Raw genomic sequence first — 20079 nt, 5'->3', positions numbered from 1 at the left:
GAAAGACACTGAGAATCAGGCCTTGGTTTTCTTGGGAAGGACTTCACGATGAGTGAAGGACAAGCAACAAATCTAGCCAGCTCCAGGGATGACTAGTATAAAAATAGCTGCCATGCAGATGTCCTGTTTAGTGCTCTGCTGAAATTTGCTTGTACATCTTTTCTCCAACCATCTGCATTATGATAGAAAAGAAATTGCTTTCAATGTGTTTTTCAGATGGGAAAAACTGATGAAATTCTCCCAGATGGGATGCAAGCTTCTTGCACTTGTCTTTGTAACTAGTTAGCTAAGGTATACAGTATGAGTGAGTGTATTTATTGCTTACATTTCCTACACTAGTCCTCAGCCTTCTTGGCTTCCTATGCTTCCAATCGAAGCGAATATTTGTAGCTCAGGGTTGAACTGTGGAGTCCCTGGTGCTCTCTGAGCCTTGTTGTTTTCTTGCAGACGTTTCATTGCCAAACTAGGCAACATCTTCAGTACGAAGAGGGAGTGGGCCTTGCTCTCAGTTTATATACCGTGGCTTGCCCTGCTTGTGTTGGTAGGGGTGTTGTTCTCTCCTTGGGAGTTCTTTGATTGGGCTGTTGTTTGCTGCTTGGTTGATTGCCTGAGTTAATAGTTCCTTGATTAGGGTGTATTGTGCTGTTTGATGGTTCATCTGGTGTTAATCCTAGTGTTGATTTTTGCATATCTGGGTGTTGATTGCTGGCAAAGGAGTGTACTGGTCTTCTGGCTTTTCTGTTGTCCCTTTTGAATGGTATGTAGATGTTGTTTACCTCTATGTGTCTGTTGATGGTTGCTTTGTCTGAGTGCCAGGCTTCCAGGAATTGTTTGGCATTTTTGGATTTGGCTTGGTTTAGGATGCTCACAGTTTCCCATACACCATAGCTTCAATTTGTTTGCAAACAGTATATTTAAGAAACAATGGTTCTAAAGCATCTGAGAATGAGGCTTTGTAATATCATAGAAACATGATGTTGGGAAGCAGATTTCAGCACAGTACAAGTTGCTTGGAGAAAAAATGTGACTGTCTCTATTCCATTTATGGAAGTCAACAGGATTGGTAGTTGAACCTTGAGTACTGACTTCCTCTACCATATTTGAGGTCAAGAAGCTAATTTAAGGGGCCTGGGATCCACTATCTATCACACTCCCCTGGACTGTCTGCCTTAGGCATCAAAATTCACTCTAACTAGTAATAGGGCTGTCTGTGTATCAAAGATCTTCTGAGTAGGCTTTGCATTCCCCTACATTCTCTCCATGCATTCACTTTCACAGTATGACTATGAATACACCGAAGCAGGCGACAGGGTGATTCTGGGAAAAGGGACTTATGGTATGGTCTATGCTGGACGAAACCGCAGCAACCAAGTGCGCATTGCCATTAAAGAGATCCCGGAGCGGGACAGCAGGTAGGAGATGTGGGCAGAGAAGACATTTCCAAGTCATTCATTGGGAGGTTGCGGCTTTCTCCTCCCCTCCCATCCCTTGGCAGAGATCTTTTGAACTATTCTTAGAAGAGTCTGCATTGGTTTTTCATTCATTGCTGGACCTACTTCTCAGATACTCGCAGCCTCTGCATGAGGAGATTGCCCTCCACAAGCGCCTGAAACACAGGAACATTGTCCGCTATCTGGGTTCTGTGAGTCAAAACGGCTTCCTCAAAATCTTCATGGAGGAAGTGCCTGGAGGTGAGTGAGTGGAAGATGATGCAGTTCTGAAACCCTGTTGAATATGGGTATGCCTTCCTTTCAGCAAAATCAGATTGACTTCAGTTGACCATGCCCAGTCACTTCCAGGCTGGATAACTGTAATGCAGTCTTTATGAGTATCTCTTGAAACTTTGGCTCATGGATGGATGCATGGATCAATATCCAGTTAGCAGCAAGGATCATCTTGGCCCATTTCCTTCCAGTGTCAGAAGCTACCAGTTTGCTTCTTAACGCAGTGACACGGGTGGGGCTGGGTATCTTGGGAATCACCTCCCCCCATATAAACTAGTTTGAGAGCTGTATTTAATTTCATAGGCTGCCTCATTTCCTGTTGACAGTAGAAACACAGCTCTTGGGGACAAGAAAGAGGATTTTGTTCACTACTGATGTCTAACCTAGGGCAAGTCTCATCTCCTAGAAAAGCTTAGTTTGCCCTTAATTCCCCATTTATTTTTTCTCCACTAAATGTTTTTTACTTAAGAATTGTGGTGATAATTCTATTTGGCCATTTCCCAATGCCCTTTTATAGGCTATTTCTCTGCTGTTTACGTCTCGCTACTATTGGATGTTTCTGGGTTTTTAGAGTTGCTCTCACGATCTTTCTTTAAATAAAGGTGAGATGTGTTGCAACGTAGAAACAAACTTCTGGATGGTTGGGTGTGGAAAGAGAAACAAGTGATAGAACAAGGAGTTCTTGTGCCAACGATTTTCTGTCACTGCACTAGAAATAGACTTCATCAGACAGGATGTACGAACCCATCATTTGGTTTTGCCCAGTTTTTCGGTTCCCCACCTTTTTTCTGCATCTCTTCCCCGTGAATCACTTTTCAAAAGTCTGTGTAAATCTGTGCCTGTTTGGGTGTGCAGTTCTCTCCCAGTATGCACCTTTTTGCACTTTGTATTCTTAAACCACTTGTTTTGGATCTGACAAGATGGGTTTGCATTTGTTGTATTTTTCCTTCATGTTTTCGTATACACCTTTCTGAGCTGTGAATTGCACTGCAAAATTTGGGAATGTGTTAAAGCAGGTATATAAACTGAGCTCTGATTCACATCCCTGTTTGGGAAATTAGCTTTCAGGAAATGCATGTTCAAATGCAAACCAATCATCTTTCACTTTCTTACTGTGAGTATTGAAATGAGGGCCCTTAGGAAGACAGCATGCATGGATCAATTATGCTAAGGATCAGAAAGTAAATGCTTATTGTCACTCTCTGGGTAAGCATCTTGAGTTCTTCGTTCTGCCTCCTGGAACCCCTTCCAGATCTAATTACCAAAGCAAGTGGTACATTTTCTTGCTATTTTGCCATGGGAAACACATGGACGTGGAAGGATAGACCCTAACTTGTATTTAACGTGGGTTATAAAATGAAGAAAAATCCCCAAACTCTTAAGAGAAATGCCAAACATGTCAAACTCAGACTGTTTTACCCAGTTCCCCCAAAACCTAACAGAAAACTCTGGCTCCGCCTGTGTGACATTTCCCCCCTCATTTTGTAACCTTGTTCCTTTCCCTGTGGCATACTGAGGATGCTTCCCCAGCCACCAAAAGTCACATCATCTGTGCAGACAGTGGTCTCTGGGCAATTAGTTCTCAAAGGTTTATTTCTGGTGGAAAGTAGTCTCTGTGATTTCCCACGGTTCTTCCTCTCCCCCCATCACTCCATATAGGAAGCCTCTCTTCTCTTTTGCGTTCGATGTGGGGGCCACTGAAGGACAACGAACCAACCATTGTGTTCTACACTAAGCAGATCCTAGAGGGTTTACGTTACCTCCACGATAACCAGATTATCCACCGAGACATCAAGGTGAGAACTTCCCTACATTGCAGATGGTTTGGTCTGCTCCATGTTTTCTGCTCTGGAGATCTCGGACACCTTCTGGTTCTCTAAAGCAACAATTTCTGCGATTGACAGGGAGATAACGTCTTGATCAACACATACAGTGGAGTATTAAAAATTTCAGACTTTGGCACTTCCAAAAGGCTGGCTGGGATCCGCCCAAGCACTGAGACGTTCACAGGTAAGAGATTTGGGTCTGTGAATGAACATTTTAATTCCTCTTATGCAAGTGCAAGTTATTAGCAATTTGTACGCCATCTCCAACTGCATTGGAGTTTACCCAAGAACACTCATGTGCATAACCCCCCCCACATGCATATTTCTTGTGAATATGCATGTCCACACTTGCACACAGTTTTTATTTCAACTGCCATTCAGCATTTCATATGAATTGTATTTGCTTTGCAAACATTTTAATTTCCCTGGGTTGCTGACAGCAGCCTCTTGTTTGTCAATGGCCCCATTTAGTTCCATTTCTCTCAGCACCTGCCAGATGAATTCACTATTAGAGGGAGCAATATAAGCAGCTGCAGAACAATATTAAAAATGCCAGCAATCAATAAGCCTAAGATCAGATAACGTTTGTCTTAATCTTTGAAGATACAGATTAGAACCAAACTATCTGCAGATGCCTCTGCTGTATTCTGAAGTTGCTAATCTTTGTGGGATCAAATTTTGCATTTAAAAAACCCTGGCAGTTGTTTTCAGCTCACCAAGCAGATGAGGAGGAACAGCTAGGAAGATCAGTAATAATAGAAGAGAGAAGAACAGGGTAAAATAATTAAGTTCAGATCAGCGTGTCAGAGTGGTTTGGGCAATCAATAATTGGGAGCTTGCAAAAAGAGAAATCAGCCTTGGGTAGATTTATGAGCTGCCCCAGGGCAAGAACCATTGCAACCAGCAAGCAGATTTCCAGGGTCTCACTCAGTAGAATGAGCAGAAGCTGCTCCTAGCTGCTAACAGCTAGCTAGCTTACCAAAATTGGAAAGAAATGCAATCATACACAACACCATCTAAAGAGAGTCCAATATTGTCTACTTGCACCGCTGCTGGCAAGTGTGTGGCTGTTATGTGCTCACTCTTGTCTCCCCTGACTTTCCTCCCATAGGTACCCTGCAGTACATGGCTCCAGAGATCATTGATCAGGGGCCCCGAGGTTATGGCAAGCCTGCCGACATCTGGTCTCTGGGCTGCACGATCATTGAGATGGCTACGGGCAGGCCTCCTTTCTTTGAGCTGGGCAGCCCACAGGCTGCAATGTTCAAGGTGAGGCTGGGCAGGCAATGAGAAGTCTTCATGGGTCCCTCAGATTAATGCAGATGGTCAGCAAAGGGGTCAACCAACACTCTTGACTGGACTTGTTTTGGGTCTCTTTGTCAAGATTGGCATGTGTGGGAATATAAGAAAAAGGATGGGCAGGGATAGGCAGTCAGTCTTGGACAGTATCTGAGACCAGACACAGCAGATTCCTTCCTTTAACCAGTGCATTAGGGTCTGCAAGAGAGCAAGAATGAAGACCACTCTTTAGACCAAACTGTGCCCAGCTTCAGATCCCTACTCAGCCTCAAATTTCAGAGTGTCTGCCAGCCAGCCAGTCATACTACCTCTTAGTCCAGCCTATCTATCATCTCTCTCTCTCTGTTAATTAAACAAATTTATATGGCCGCCCAATTCACACATACTGACTCCGGTAGGCTTATAAAATTAAAATCCACCATATGACAACCCATGAACCCCCCACCCCCCAGACTGGTGAAGTCAAGGAAAATGGGAGGGTATGATGATGCACCTTGTCTGGAATTCTATGACCAAAGAAGAAGCCAGAAATAATTATATAATTAGTGATAATTATTCTAAACATTCATGCACTTTCCTGAATTCCACCTTTCCTGCAAGTCAGTAAATAAAACAAAGTTCGTTCTTCCAGCTGAGCGTGGGTGACGGGACAATAGGGTGGCTTTTGGACCGTGTCCCTGAATCCTCTGCAGCTGGCACAAGTCTCTTTCAATGGCTGGCTGCTTTTTCCAGCCCATCACTAGGGCTGCTGCCAAGGCAAGGTTGCCACTGCTCTTGGGTGAAGGTCTCTGACTTGAAGAGCATCTGCTTTGGCTCTGGAAGCTGTTGGGTTTAGTCTCCACCATCTCCAGCCGAAGCAGGCAAAGAATTCTACTTCCTGTTCTCCTATGAACTAAAGAAAGATGGCAAATCTTCAGATCAGTGTTTCTCAACCGTAGCAAATTGAAGATGTATGGACTTCAACTCCCAGAAGCATGCTGGCTGGGGAATTCTGGGAGTTGGAGTCCACAAATCTTGAAGTTGCCAAGGTTGAGAAACACTGTGATATAGACTGAGCCAAGTTCTTGGACCATCCGGCTCAGTATCACCTACACCCGTGTTTGTCAAACTTGGCAACTTTAAGACGTGTGGATTTCAACATGCTGGCTGGAGAATTCTGGGAGTTGAAGTCCACACATCTTAAAGTTGCTAAGGTTGAGAAACACTGCTCTAGATACCTCATGGTGGGTGTTCTGGTTAAAGGACTGTGTACTATTCTAGTCAGTTTCTTTTCTTCAGGTGGGCATGTTCAAGATCCATCCTGAGGTGCCCAGTTCCATGTCTGATGAAGCCAAGGATTTTATTCTGCAATGTTTTGAAGCCAATCCAGACAAGCGGGCAACTGCTGCTGCCTTGCTTCAGGAACCCTTTTTGAAGAACAGGAAGAAATGCAGGAGCCCAGCAGTACCAGGTGAGGGGAGAGGCAAACCCAGGCTGAGATTCCTGATAGTTTGACACGGCTTCTCTTCTCGGCTACCTGCCTCCTTTTCTCTCCTTTGTTCAGACGATCTGTCAGTGCCCAACAAGCCCCAAAGGTCCACTTCATCAGAAGGCTTTGCAGAACCCAGGAGTCGTTCTTCTTCCTTGCAGCCCTTGAAAGCACAAGTGGAAAGCATCATTCTAGCCCGGAGCTCCAGCGAAGTGAACCAGGAGACCAACTATCTAAGGTAACACACAATGCTGAAGGTTTTTTTGAAAAAGGTTACCATTACAAATTACTTTTGAAGGAGGGAGAGAGAGAGAGAGGAAGGATTTCTTCTTTTTCTTTTTTGACAGTAGTGTCCACAAACAAAGAAGAGCTGAGCATGGCCAATCTAAATTATTGGTTGGTTTTGCTTCTAGAGCTGCACTGATCTGCCCAGAATGGATTACGGTCAGGGAAAGTAAGAAAGGGTTGGACTGCCACCTAGTGCCAACCACTCCTCACAAGCACAGGGAATCTCCAATACTGCTTTTTTGGAGAGAATATATATATATGACCTGATGTCCTTTGTCAAATTGGTCATACTGTTATGATTTTTGCGATCATCCACAAGACACTGATTGCCTTACCCGCATTCGCTTCTCCTCACTTTGTCATGTACAGGAAGGTTGCTATTAAACGGAGAGTTTCCCAACCAGATGTCACCCATTGTGCTTTTTTGAGGGGTAGTGGGTGGAGTAAATCACTGTCAGCCAGCCATTGTTATGCCTGAATCCAACTCCTCCGACATATGTACACAGGACTCCTGAAGGACTGACCAATGTCGATCTCAACCTCTCTGCTTCCTCCCACGAGGAGGGCAGCTGCTTGTTCTTGCTAAAGAAAGACAGCGAGAGGAGAGCTACCTTGCACAAGGTCCTGACGGAGGAGCTGCCAAACATTGCAGCAGCCATACATGAGGCCCAAGAAGAGGTAAGACCTACTTGGGTCGTGGAGATGTGGCTTGAAGGTGGACAGGTGAAGTACTGTGCTATGAAATCCTGAGCTCAGAGGGAAGATGGGGTTGGCTATCCCTTCCCTTCCCTTCCCTTCCCTTCCCTTCCCTTCCCTTCCCTTCCCTTCCCTTCCCTTCCCTTCCCTTCCCTTCCCTTCTTTAAATAAATTTTATTAGAAGTTTTACAAAGAACATAAAAACTAACACAAATGAATACAGAGGAAGGAGGGAAGGGTAAAGGTCTAGTGCAGGGTTTCTCAACCTTAGCAACTTTAAGATATGTGGACTTCAACTCCCAGAATTCCCCAGCCAGCTTGAGAAACCCTGGTCTAGTGGTGAAGGCACCTTGTGCTCTCTAGAAAATAACTAGCATGAAAACTCATGAGGTAAAGAGAGGTTATTCCATATCCATAGTCCTATTCTGATATTTGGAAATCCTAAGCAAGGAAAAGAGATGGGGATGAGGAGGTGGGTTACTACTTGTTTCTGACTTTGCTGGATTGACTGGGCAGGTCAGAAGACACTGTTGCTGCATTTGGTCATAATTACCATCGTTTGTTAGTCTGTCAGGGAATCCTGAACGTTGCAGGAAATATGGTTACCACCGTGCCTCAGATTTTTCTTGTAACTGTGTAGAGGGAAGAGGGAATGGCCTTGAAGGATGGGAGGAAGAGCTGCTAGCAAGGCAATGGCCGGATAAGCAGGGCTTGACCTGGGCCAAGAAAGTAACTGGAGAAAATGTCAAGCCCCTCTCGAGTTCACACAAAGAAAAAGTGAGAAAGGGGGAAGCACATTCAGACTTGCAAGTTTCTGTTGCTATAGCTGTTACAGTAACAGTAGTCCTGACCTGTATGACATTGGTTTCTTAGTCTGGTCTGCCTTCTTCAGCTGACACACTGTGAGGGGAACAGGAAGGGAAGGTTAGCGAGACTATTATATGCTCAAAAGTGGAAAAGTTCGATACTACCCACAATGGAAGAATGGTTGGTGACGATGATGGAGCTTGCGGAGATGGCTAAATTGACTTCCCTGATTAGAGAGAAGACTATATCTACATTTATGGCTGACTGGAGACTCCTTATAGACTTTTTGCATGCAACGGAAAAAAAATGCACTTATGACTTGTGGTTTTGATGATTAAAACAAAGGGATAACAGAAAAAAGTGAGCTTTTTTTGTAATCATGGTGTGAGAGTTAATTTGACAATTGTACTTACATTTGCTGCAAAGGAAATCGGAAGCTCCTTTTTTTCCCTCCCTCCCTTCTTTTACTCTTTTTTTAAAAGATTTTTTAAATCCGACCTTTATTATTTTTTTAATAAATAACTCAAGGTGGCGAACGGACCTGATACTCCTTCCTCCTCCTATTTTCCCCACAACAACAACCCTGTGAGGTGGGTTGGGCTGAGAGAGAGGGACTGGCCCAAGGTCACCCAGCTGGCTTTCATGCCTAAGACGGGACTAGAACTCACAGCCTCCTGGATTCTAGCCCAGCACCTGAACCACTAGACCAGACTGGCTCTCTTATTCTTGGATATATATTCCCTGTGGGCCTTGTCTTTCTTCTCCTCCACAGAGAGTGCTGTTGTTGGAGCACATTGCTGAGCTGGTATCCTGTCTCAAGAACTACATCCGTTCTCCCAGCCGCAAACAGCTGGCCCACAGTCTGCTCCAGCTGCAGGCTCACTTGCAGGCCGATGGGCTGAGCTTCTGCCAGTTGCAGGCTCCACTCTTCACCTTCCAAGACACAGTGAGTACCTTATTAGCATGCCAATTATTAGTCCTTAGCTTCCTTAATATTGGCTACAACTGGGATCTCTTCTAAAACTGGAAGATTTCTAAAAAGCCAAGACAGATGATCTGGTCTCTCTCTGGGATTCAGTTCACTGCCCTGAACTGTGGTTTGTTTAGTGATGGTTTATTGAAGAAAGCTCAGTTAGCTAAGTTCACAGAAAATCCAAATGAACGACCACGCCTTTTTTAAAAGCCACAGTGGCTGTGCTCCTATTGACCATGCTATGATTCAGGGCAGTGTATGAACTCATTCTCTGTGAAAGATGGGGATCTAGCCCTATGGGGCTGCTTCAGTCCCTCTCCTCTTTACTGAGAAACGGACGGATGCTGCATCAAGTGAGGATGCCCCATCCATCTCACACTTGTCCTGTCCCACCTCTCTAGGTAAAGCACATGCTGCGGAAGCTTCAAATTAAGCCACACTGGGTGTTCGCCCTGGATAATCTCATGGGGCAGGCAGTCCAGGCAGCCTTGACGGTCATCTTGGCAGGTAGGATGAATGGAGGGGGAAGAAGGTTGGCTTAGTCATGAATACAAGCACAAGAGTAGCCCAGGCATTGGAGCTGAAAAGTGGAGAGAAGAATCTGTGCTCTGGCCACAAATGAAGACGTCTAAAATCCGTCATCTTTCGGAAGCACCCAAGGCAATGTTTCTCAGCCTTGGCTACTTTAAGATGTGTGGACCTCGGCTCCCAGAATTCCCCAGCCAGCATGCTAAGGTTGAGAACTGCTGATCTCAGTGTGCAACTAGAGAAATGAGGCTTGTCCAATGTTAAATGCAGAACAGAGAGTCGGTTAGAGTAAGGCTGAAACCATTATTGACAGGAGAGACACATGAATTAAAGGGAATTCCTGGGGGATAGTTGATGAGGACAACCATTTCCTGTAATTGTAAGGTGTAGAACACTGCTTGTTTATTTTTTAAAAAATAATATTGCTCTTCAGTTGATGAATGTGGGACTTAAGGCGAGTAATTTTGTTATGTTGAAGGATTTTTCTTTTAGAAAAACAGTTTGGGTGAGAAGATGCACATATCTTAGTCTGGCAAGGAGAGGAGTTTGGCACATTTTGGCTTCTTCTAGGAAGAACTATCTTCTTAAATTCCCTCTTCTGCATATCTTAAGGACTGTTTTTTTCCTATGATTCCAGCCACCCAGTGAACACGGTGCATTTAGGGCCAATGTGCAAAAAGAATATCTAAAAAATCTTGGAGATTCCACCCCCACTTTTCTGGCTGCTCTGTCCTGTGAAGTGGAGATGCCTGGATTAACCCAGAAATATTTTCCTTATGGCAGAATAGATGGTTCATTTGTTCCTAAATTATAGGAGTAAACAAAATATTTCTATGGGCACTGGTGTGTCAACAGACACCTCGTCTGGCATCTGCCAGATTTCCTACCTCCATGCATTCATTTTTAGAGGCATTTAATTAAAAAAATGTGTGTGTGTGGAATGCTGCTTGGTGCAAAGCACAGGCACCATTTCCAACAATTTATTTTTGAGAGGGCATCCCCCAGCTGAAGTTCTATAGAATTATATAGAAAAGAATTAAAATGGTGGGGGGATTCAGGCCAAATAAATGTAAATTCTTGGGGTTAAAAGCATCTGAGGAGGTGGCAGGAGACAGCCTCCCTTATTATCACCCTCCTGGCAACCATTTTGTGGAAGCATAATCCCCCTTCCTCGACAGCCATTTTGTGAGATTATCCATCCCAGGCTTCCAATGACTGTGTGCCTGTCAGCTAGCAGCGACTGCCTCTTCCTGGGTTCTTGCCTTGTTCACAAGTCTTACTTGCTCTTTCAGAGCTCAAGGTGAAGCCGCCGAATTTTCAGGAGGAAGGCCATGGTCACCTGAGCGGCACAGAAGACGAGGAGGGACTTTTGACTCAGCAGCCCCTGTCTTTGGAAAAGGAGGAGAGCGACCTCAAGGACAGCACAGATACGCCAAGTTCCGGAATTGGCACTGACACCAACAGTTGGCTGGATTCCCAGCCTCCCTTCAAGAGCCATTTGCCCCTCATGACTCAACTCAACCATCTGCAGGCAGAGACGAGAAGGTCAGCCCTTCCTGGATGGTGTCCGAGAAGCTGGGAGGGCTGGGACAGGCGCTGCACTAAGCCATTGTGCAGTGGTGCAGCTAGTTAAGTATCGATCCTTGAAAGCAAGGGAGCATCTGATATGAGCATCGGCAAGGAAGTACACCTTTAGTCAGCCAGCCAGCCAGCCAGCCATTTTTTCTTTTTAAAAGCATAGCAGATCCTAGGGAGAGGAGCACCACCGTGTTTATGTCAGCCTAAGTCGGTGTGCTCAGGCCTCTGTCACTAGCCTGGCTGGATGGGTGGGGATCCTCCTAGCTACTGGTATAGAGAGTCAGGGAGATGGCCCGGAAGCAGGTATCCAGGAACCATTGCATAAACAAAAAGGCTAGAAGCATTCCTTAAGTCCTGGAAGGGAGCTAGTATTAAGAAGAGACTCAGGCTGCTTCCTCACTGGGGTGTAAGAGGGAGGGGAAAAGAAGCACAATCAGACTGGCTGATTCTGTTTTGTGTGTGTGCGTGTGTACTTGTTCCTTTGAGTCAGCGTTGACTCCTGGCGACTGCCTGGACAAGTCCCTGCAGTCGTCTTGGCAAGATTTTGGAAGTGGTTTGCTATAGCCTGCTTCCTAGGGCTGAGAGAGAGGGACTGGCCCAAGGTCACCCAGCTGGCTTTGTGCCTAAGGCAGGACTAGAACTCACATCTGCCAGGTCTAGCCTGGTGCCTTCACCACTGCACCAAACTGGCTCTCAGATGAATGTGTGTGCCTTTGAGTCAGTCGTGACTGCCTGGACAAGTCCCTGCAGCTTTCTTGGCAAGATTTCAGAAATGGTTTGCCCTTGCCTCCTTCCTAGGGCTGAGAGAAAGTGACTGGCTCAAAGTCACCAGTTGGCTTTGTACCCAAGGTGGGACTAGAACTCATGGTCTCCCGGTTTCTAGGCCGGTGCCTCAACCACTACACCAAACTGGCTCTCACTGATTCTATTACTATCACCCATCTCAATAAAGGTCTTCCTGCAGAGTCAGTTTCCTGATCTGGTCTAGCTTGTAGGGGCTGACAACAGAACCCAGCTGCACCACTGTCAGTTTGGCTAATAAAAGTTACATCCTGCGAATCTGGACTAGGGAAGCTATGTAGTGTCTCATGAAATCCCCATTTTCCCCCTTCTTTTTCCTAACACTGAAGATGTGATGGATATGTGCCACACGCTATAGCAAGCCCTAGTGCCCAACTTGTACATTTTGTTGGGCTCAGAGGCTGAAATGTTTATGCACAAGCTGAAGCAAAGAAGGGCATTGAAAGTAAAGGGCTGTGAGATGCAGGGATTGGGTAGGGCTCAGAAATAGGGTTGTTTCACCACATTGTTTAGAGAGGGGCTGTTGATATTTTTAACAGGTTTTCCAGGAGAGGGATCCCACCATTGGCTCCTTGGGGCATGACTGTTTCCTGCTTATTTTTCACTAAGCTGTAGCCACACATGACATTAAGACAGGACATCCTAGTTTGTTGAACAATGTATGGTGGGTGGTGTGCACATAACACTAAAACTCACTGGAGGGGTTCATATATCATGCTATGTCAGAAAGAATCAGGCCACATTATGGCTTAGAAGTAGGTACAAACCAAGCCCTGGTTTAAGTCTACTCACTAATCAGTTTTTAAATTTAGGAACGTGGCCAGCTCACTGTGATCTTTTTGGCTCTGGCAGGCTGCAGTGGAAATTGATAGAGAAGCAGCAGGAATGTCAAAGGCTCCTACAAGAAGCCCTGAAGAACATGGAACAGGATACCTGGTCTCTGAGAAGGCCAAAGATAATAGGTGAGGTTCCAGAGAGCAGCAAGCTTAAAGGAGAATCAGTGGCTGAGAGTGGCATTTCTGCATCAGTGTGTTCTATTCATGTGCAAAGAAAAGCTGAATGTGGAACCCATTTAAGTAGATTGGCATGGAGGCAAAGGCATCTGTGGGGGTCAAAAAAGTCAAGATTTGGCTATGGCCACAAGATCAAAGCCCTGCCCCTTTTTTATATGCACTACAGAGCTGCAATTGCATAGTCATTCCTGCTGTCTTGACATCTTTGACCCCCTTTTTCCCCTTGCAGATGCTCCTGCATGGAGATCAACTTAATTTACAAAATTCCAATTTTGCAAGAGGCAAAATTGGCAGCCATTTGTTCCTTGGAAATCTTCACTCTGTGAGATTTCTAAAAGTAGAATCTGTGCATTTTCAAATACAGTGCTTGTTTCTGGAAATTTGCCTTAAATCAGGACAAATTCTGCATCAGGAGGGTTCCATATCCCCAACCATCTGCTTGTTTTCAAGTTACAGTTACCATGCAGTGGACCTTTTGTATGCAAAATATATGCTTTGCCCTTCTGCTATGGCCTTTCCCCAAAACAGGATTCTCCTTTATAGGCTGCAACAAATGAACATGGCCAAGATAAAGGTGGCACTTGATTTACTTTTATATACTGCTCTATATCTATCATGTCTGTCTGTCTGTCTATCATCTGTCTATCATCTATCTATCATCTTCAGCTAGGTTCATATAACACAGCAATGCACAAACCCCTTCATGGTTAAAATTAATCAAGCCTGTCATGCTGGGCCAATGTGTCTCTTCAGTTTTGAACTTTCCAGCTTGAAGTATGTTGTGGGAACTCTATATATTTAATATTATCCTGTAATACCATTAACATTAGAATTCGGTAGCAAATGGGAGGGGGTTTATACAGTATGCGGCTCTGGAATCCTTCACATTATGCACCCTTGAAGGCAGAAGAACCAGAAGCTTCTCTTTGAAGCAAGAGATTGATCGTCAGCTGAATTCTTCTGCAATCAGGATCATATTTGGCCTGGTGCAATATGCAGTCTAGAGCGACCGAGCTTTGCTGTGGTAGAGAAGTAAGACTTGTCTTCTACACTTGTGCGTGTCTCCATTTCCAGTTGTGACACTGTATTGCCTCTTCTGCCCATCCTCCCAGTCCTCTGTTTCCTCCAGGAGGACAGCTGGATACAGCTTGGGAACAACAACAATAAAAAAAAGACCACCTGAAGCGAGGAATTGTGGGGAACTTGTAGAGTATGGTTTTAGGGAACAGAATTGGTCCAATCAGGAGCTTTGACTTGGTTCTTTTCCATCTGCTTTCCTAGAAATCCCTCCTTCTCCAACTTCCTGGGAGCGAGATGATGATGCTGGAGATCCCCTCCTTGCAGAGTGGTTAGAAAAACATGGTGCAGACAAAGCCACAGTGGCAGCGGTAGGTCTGATTTAGCAGAAGGTAGTATCAGCATCTGCCCCTGCTTCAGTGGAATTGGTGGGGGAAAAAACCCAACCACCCTAAGTTAAACGTTGGCTTCTCAAACAAAAGGCCACTCTAGCCTCAAAGTAGCAGTAGAAAAATTGCCTGTACAGATGCCCACATTTTGAAGCAGTGGTTCTGTTTCCCTGGATGGGTGGCATAATGGTTAGACAAAGACCAGGGGAGACCTGAAGTCAAGATTCCACTCAACTGTGGAGCTTGCTAAGATGGCTTTGTGCCATTCATCCGCTCTTGCTCACAACTCAACCTATTTGGCAAGGTGGTGGAAGATGGTGGTTTTAAGGAACAGTTGGGCAAAGTAAATGCCACATCCAACACTTGAGCCTGGAGGAAACCTGGGATGTAAATCAAGCAAATAATTGAAATTGCCCTCCTCTCTCCAGTTCTTGCACCATGGATTTAGCCTGAATGATTTGCTGAAGTTGGCTACAATCGATGATCTCCGATACACACGCATCAGGTAGGGTGGATGGTGGCAATCATTTCAGGCATGAGCATGTAATTGTGCATGGAAGCAAGACTCCAAAAATAATTTCATTTTTAAAAAATGATTTAAAATCCTGAAAAGTTTGGGTACCGTTATTATGCATGCAAGGTTTGAGTATCATCATCCTCATCCTCATGCAGATGCCAGCTAGAGCTGCTACAGTAACTGGGTATTATCCTTGGCACCATGTTGGTCCTGGTCACTAAAAAAAAAATACATATTTAACAGAACATCTCCAACATTTCAAGAGAAAGTTGTTTCTCTTCTCCCTTATTTGGGGAATTCCTGGGGATTGAACTTGTGATCCTGTAAGAATAGAAAGAAAAAAAAACTTTCGCAAGCCAAATTACTCCTCTGTGGGCTTGTTGCATATCAATAAGGAGGGACCATAGGAAGCTGTCTTCTGTTCTGGATCATGGCATGTTACTTGGACCTACCAAAAGGTTCATCCTCACAGCCGTAGATATCAGTTGATTGATTGTCTTCTCTTGGCAGAGGGGGAATGGTGTGCCGTATCTGGAAAGCCATCATAGACCACCGACAAAACCTGTCCCAGCAGCAGGAACCATGAGAAGGAAGAGGAAAGGAAGCCTCAGATTTCTTTGCAAGGCAACAGGATCTGGTCCACCTGGCCCACCTTCTCACCAGCAGTTGCAATAAGGCTGGAAAGAATTTCTAACTTGTCAGTCCTCATATTGAGGTCAGATACTGGCTCTTCATCTTTCCTTTGCCCAGGAAAGTGACCAAAAATCATCTTCACGGCAAATAAATTCGGGGAGAACCTCACAGAGGCAGTTTCCATGGAAGGCTTCTGCTAAATTTAGCAACATGCATTATGGACTGAGAGAAAGTAAAAAACAGCTTCTCTTCTTGCTGCATGTCACAAAAAGAGACTGAAGAATGTTGTGACACCCTACAATTATTACAAAAGAGGCTGCTCCAGGGTTAGGTGTTCCCTGTTGGAGCCCCATCTTGGCTACTGAAAGCAGTTCAGCAGTTTTGGACAGCTCTTCTCCTCCCATCCAACCCTGCAGTTTCTAGTGCAAAACAAGCAATGCCGCTGTAGACATGGATGGTGCGGTAGTGAGAGACACCGCAAGCCATGCTTTAAGGGACCTATGGAAAGTAGGGATAACTTAATGGGACTGTTTAAGTTTCTCTGGATATCTATAAGAATGAAGGTGGGGTGCACCAAGTCTAATAAAAATGGTTTTTTTTTAAAAAAGAAGAAGAAACTGTTAATCAATGACAACATACATGGAGAATACTGGAGATGGGCAAAGGTAACCACAAGGCAATTTATTTCCTTAAAATAAAGTGGGTGATCTAGTCATCCCAGTGCAGAGGTTTTCACAAGAGGTCTCTCTAGAAGCCACACTATGTTCTCCTTAAGTCAGTAAAAGGAGGCAGATTTCACGTATCGGTACAGTTATTCTGTCTCTGTCCCAGGGGCCATGGCTCCTTCCATCACCAGGAGTTGTTCTTAGGTAGGCTGACCTCCCAAAACCAAGGGGGTTGTAATGAGGGCCTCCATGATATACCGCCATCACGTTGCCACTGGACTAATTCTTCCTCATAGCAGAGGCATCCTACTGTTGTTGAACCGAAGACTAGGATGAAGTCCTTGGGTTCAAATTGGTCCTCACGGGAAGAGTAGCTTCCACCCACTGACCAGGGTGCTTGAATACCATCTCCCAAGTATGGCGCTCTTCCTCTGTTGAATCCATCCATGGGACTGGTAGACCATAGCTGTTCCCTGCATTAAAAACACAGTCTCCAGTCAGAGGTTACCTTGATATATATGATAAGCAAGAGACAGCAGGGTATTTTGCAGGCAGGCTGTCTGATTTCTAAAACGAATTCGCTGGACAAGAACTAGTAGAACACAATACAGAATGCCTCCATTATTCCTAGGACCTGTGCATTCAATTGCAGCCTCAAACAGAGAGCTGTGTGTATGCAGCAGTGGCTACTCACTCTTCATCAAGGAGCTGTAGACCTTCTCTTATTCAACAAACTACCCCTTAGGGATGTGGAAAACCTACTGTTCCCCCTTTGGGTCACCTTGATTTTGGAGTTTTCCAGAAATTAATCCTCCAAACCATGTGGTTTGAGGTATTCCAGACATTATGTACTAGATAACACCTGTTTGGGGGTTGGATTACTGCTCTAGAACATCTTGAAGAAGTTGGAGAATTAATTTCTGGAAAACTGACAGATTACTCCAAAGTGACATGGGTCAGAGAAGGAATGGAACATTATGAAGTTCTCCAGGACTCTTTCCAGAACAATAGGTTTTGTACATCTATCCTTCATTCTCTTAGTGCTTTGGTGTCTCACCTGTGCCAAGACTCAACCGGATGCCTCCAAGGCGCTGCTTCGAGAAGGTCTCATGGTGCCAGACAGTGAATTCAGCACATGCCTCTGCTAAGTCCTTGGCCTCAAAGCCATCATAGACCATAGTGTGATTGAAAGTGGGGTTGAGGCTCTTTTTCACAATTCGGGTCTTCTGGCGGCTCAACTTGGTGTCATCCGGGAGGATGTAGCTGGAAGAGGATAAGGTGACAAGATGGATATTTCTGAAGTTTTGTCCTGAACTGGGCAGGAAAGAGTTCTTCCAACTTGGGCATGGCCCCAGTGTCCCTTCAATAATAGCCAAGCCTCCAAGTTCCTGGTTTGCTGTTCTCAAACCAGTACAGTGCAAACTGAGCCCTTTACAGGGGTATTTAGTTCATCGACTACAGTAGTCTTTTTCAGGGAGGGCTGAACTTTGAGAAACCAGGATCAAACTAGCTGCAATCCAAACTAATAAAAATGCAGCTGCATGTTGGGAGCGGTTTATGAGCTGGATCAAGACTGGGACAGGGACAGATTAAACCTTTCTCCCCAGGCTTTTTCTGCCTAAAAAGTCATCTGGCTTTCCAGAGCTGATAGTAGGTTGTGGAGGAAACCTTATAAAACCATAAGAGGAATCTTCATGGATGAAGAGGTGCCTTCAGGGGAAGACACTTAAGATATAAGTCCAGGAGTCCAATCAACAGATTGAGTAGGGCCTCCATTTGCAGACCATGTAGCCCATCCATGTTTTGGAATTTTATTTATTTATTTATCAAATTTGCCACCGCCCATCTCCTCTCACCAGAGGGACTCTGGGCGGTTTACAACAAGATTAGTGAGGCAACACACATTACATCTAAAGAGAAGTGCCCATCCACTGTCAAGGGTGTTTGAATAGCATCTGGATCACTGAGTCTAGAGTCTAAAATTATCTAAGTGCACCAGTAGCTGGATCTGGGCAAAGACCTGTCAAGACAAGCAGCCCATCATACGCACAAACAGATTACAAGGACAGAACCCTGTGTGTCCATATGCTGGGGTTTTGTTTGTTTCTTTTTGTTTCATTTAGGCCCAAATGAATGGGGTATTTTCTCTGTGTCCATGACACTGGGGGAAAAAAGAATTAACGGCTGCATCATGATCTGGGTGCTCTTTTTCTTCTACAAGACTTTAGTAGTTATTAGAGAGTTAACCCTCTTTCAGGTAATGGTGCAACAGAATAAGGCCACTCTAGAAATTCCTTCTATCTTAGAGTTTTTATCTGCCCTCTTACAGGCACATGGGGGTTAAACAGGGCAGAAAGGAGGTGGGGATGAGTAAACCTCCTCCACTTCTATCCTATGACTCTAACTGGGTCACCATGGATTCTCAACCCTCCCCCTCCAAATATAGAAAAAAATAGAAAAACAAGAACAGCTAGCCCGCAAACAACATTTATGGCTGCGAGGAGGCCATAAGAAACCAGCTGCTACCTATCGTCAGGGCATCGATGGGTCTCTGATGCCACTCGCTATGTGTCTACCCTGGAGAAGCAACAAATCTGGCCAGTTGTGTCATGCATGCATAGCCAGTGTAATACCCATTCTTTCTTTTTTTAAGGAATAAACATTCATGAACCACAAGCAAAACCTTTTATCTCTATAACAGACTAAAACCCTTCAAAGTATAGATAGTAGATGCATTTCAAATACATTTATTCCCTTTCAGCCAAAGGAGTTTATGCAGAAAGAACAACAAGGAGAAAAGAAATCTATTGCAGGTTTCTGGCGAGGGAGGGAGGGAAAGAGACAGACAGACAGACAGGACAAATAATGAATAATTCTGATTGTCCTGCTGAGAGAGGCAAGGAACATCCAGATATACATCAAGCTAAGTAATACTTGAACCAGCCTGACCTTTGGTTGCTCAGCCAAGCCAAGTCTTTCCCCATTGCAACCACTGATAGTTACCATTGAACAAAGGCATCTACTGTGTTCCCCCACCGAGGCACAAGGTTCTCTGCATTCTTGACCCACATATGGAGCTCTCCAGTGGGAGGGAGTCCAGGCTCTGAAATAAAGCTATGTTAAGAAGGGGGACTCTGGAAGGCCTACCACCCATCCCCAACATGATACCGACCTCTAGTTCAATACCCCTTTTAGCCAAAACCATCAAAAGATCCAGCCCAATTTCTGCCTCACTTACTCAGGATTTTAGAACCTTGGCTGCTGCTGTTGCCCATGGATGATTAACTAATGACTTCTGGAGCCAAAGTCAAAACAATGAACCATTATTCTTTAAGGTATCTTGAAACAAATTTATTCTGGCACAGATGTCTGCCAGTGACAGTGGACTGTAGTCTGCAAAAGCCTTTGCAGTAATAAATGTGTTGGTCTTCAAGTGCCAGAAGTTTTTGTCTGATTTGTTTTCACAGCTCCATCTCTGGAAGCTGTTCCCCCAAGTGGCCTCAGAATCAGCCAGTTCTTGCACTGTCCTGGAACTGGGAGAGGGGCCTCCTCCCCTTTAAAGCCAGTGGGGAGAAAGACCACAGATCCAGCCAAATAGAACTGTTTCCCCTTCTCCCCAAATATTGGAATTTTAAGGGATGGATCAGCTGCATCTCACCCACCCCCACCTATTAGTAAGAATTATCTCTGATTCTATTTTTTTTTCTTTTGCTTTCCTACCCTGATTTAGAGTACCCCCCTCTACAGTAAGTCTTAGAACCCTCTTATCACAATATTTCTGCCTATATAACGTAGTTTAAAATCAAGCCCTGCCCCCCAGTAAAACCGAGTTATACAATTTGAAATAGTAGTTTCAT

At 44.8% G+C, this 20079-nt stretch overlaps 2 protein-coding genes across 6 annotated transcripts in view; one reads left to right on the top strand and one right to left on the bottom strand.

The window, feature by feature from the left end:
* MAP3K6 (mitogen-activated protein kinase kinase kinase 6) overlaps positions 1-16154 on the top strand; it is a 50403-nt gene extending 34249 nt beyond the window's left edge. Inside the window, exons 15-29 of one of the 2 annotated variants that reach the window (XM_063312397.1) lie at positions 1279-1412; positions 1564-1691; positions 3384-3520; positions 3629-3734; positions 4662-4819; positions 6128-6299; positions 6393-6555; positions 7112-7283; positions 8881-9054; positions 9483-9588; positions 10902-11154; positions 12841-12950; positions 14283-14389; positions 14836-14912; positions 15435-16154. In XM_063312397.1, coding sequence (XP_063168467.1) covers positions 1279-1412; positions 1564-1691; positions 3384-3520; positions 3629-3734; positions 4662-4819; positions 6128-6299; positions 6393-6555; positions 7112-7283; positions 8881-9054; positions 9483-9588; positions 10902-11154; positions 12841-12950; positions 14283-14389; positions 14836-14912; positions 15435-15510 — 2073 coding nt within the window. In that variant the 3' untranslated portion in view covers positions 15511-16154. Of the gene's footprint in view, positions 1-1278; positions 1413-1563; positions 1692-3383; positions 3521-3628; positions 3735-4661; positions 4820-6127; positions 6300-6392; positions 6556-7111; positions 7284-8880; positions 9055-9482; positions 9589-10901; positions 11155-12840; positions 12951-14282; positions 14390-14835; positions 14913-15434 lie in introns of those variants that run through there. The other variant, XM_063312398.1, reaches the window with a different exon arrangement.
* Positions 16155-16213: 59 nt separating this feature from the next.
* SYTL1 (synaptotagmin like 1) overlaps positions 16214-20079 on the bottom strand; it is a 40758-nt gene continuing 36892 nt past the window's right edge. For all 4 annotated transcript variants that reach the window (XM_063312399.1, XM_063312403.1, XM_063312402.1 and 1 more), the window contains 3 exons: positions 19226-19325; positions 17280-17485; positions 16214-16695 (listed from right to left, as the gene is read on the bottom strand). In XM_063312399.1, coding sequence (XP_063168469.1) covers positions 16550-16695; positions 17280-17485; positions 19226-19325 — 452 coding nt within the window. In that variant the 3' untranslated portion in view covers positions 16214-16549. The remainder of the gene's footprint in view (positions 16696-17279; positions 17486-19225; positions 19326-20079) is intronic.

This window comes from Candoia aspera, chromosome 10 (assembly GCF_035149785.1).
Source record: "Candoia aspera isolate rCanAsp1 chromosome 10, rCanAsp1.hap2, whole genome shotgun sequence".
Lineage (NCBI taxonomy): Eukaryota > Metazoa > Chordata > Lepidosauria > Squamata > Boidae > Candoia > Candoia aspera.
The sequence above is the reverse complement of the archived record's forward strand: the minus strand, read 5'-3'. Positions and strand labels throughout refer to the sequence as shown.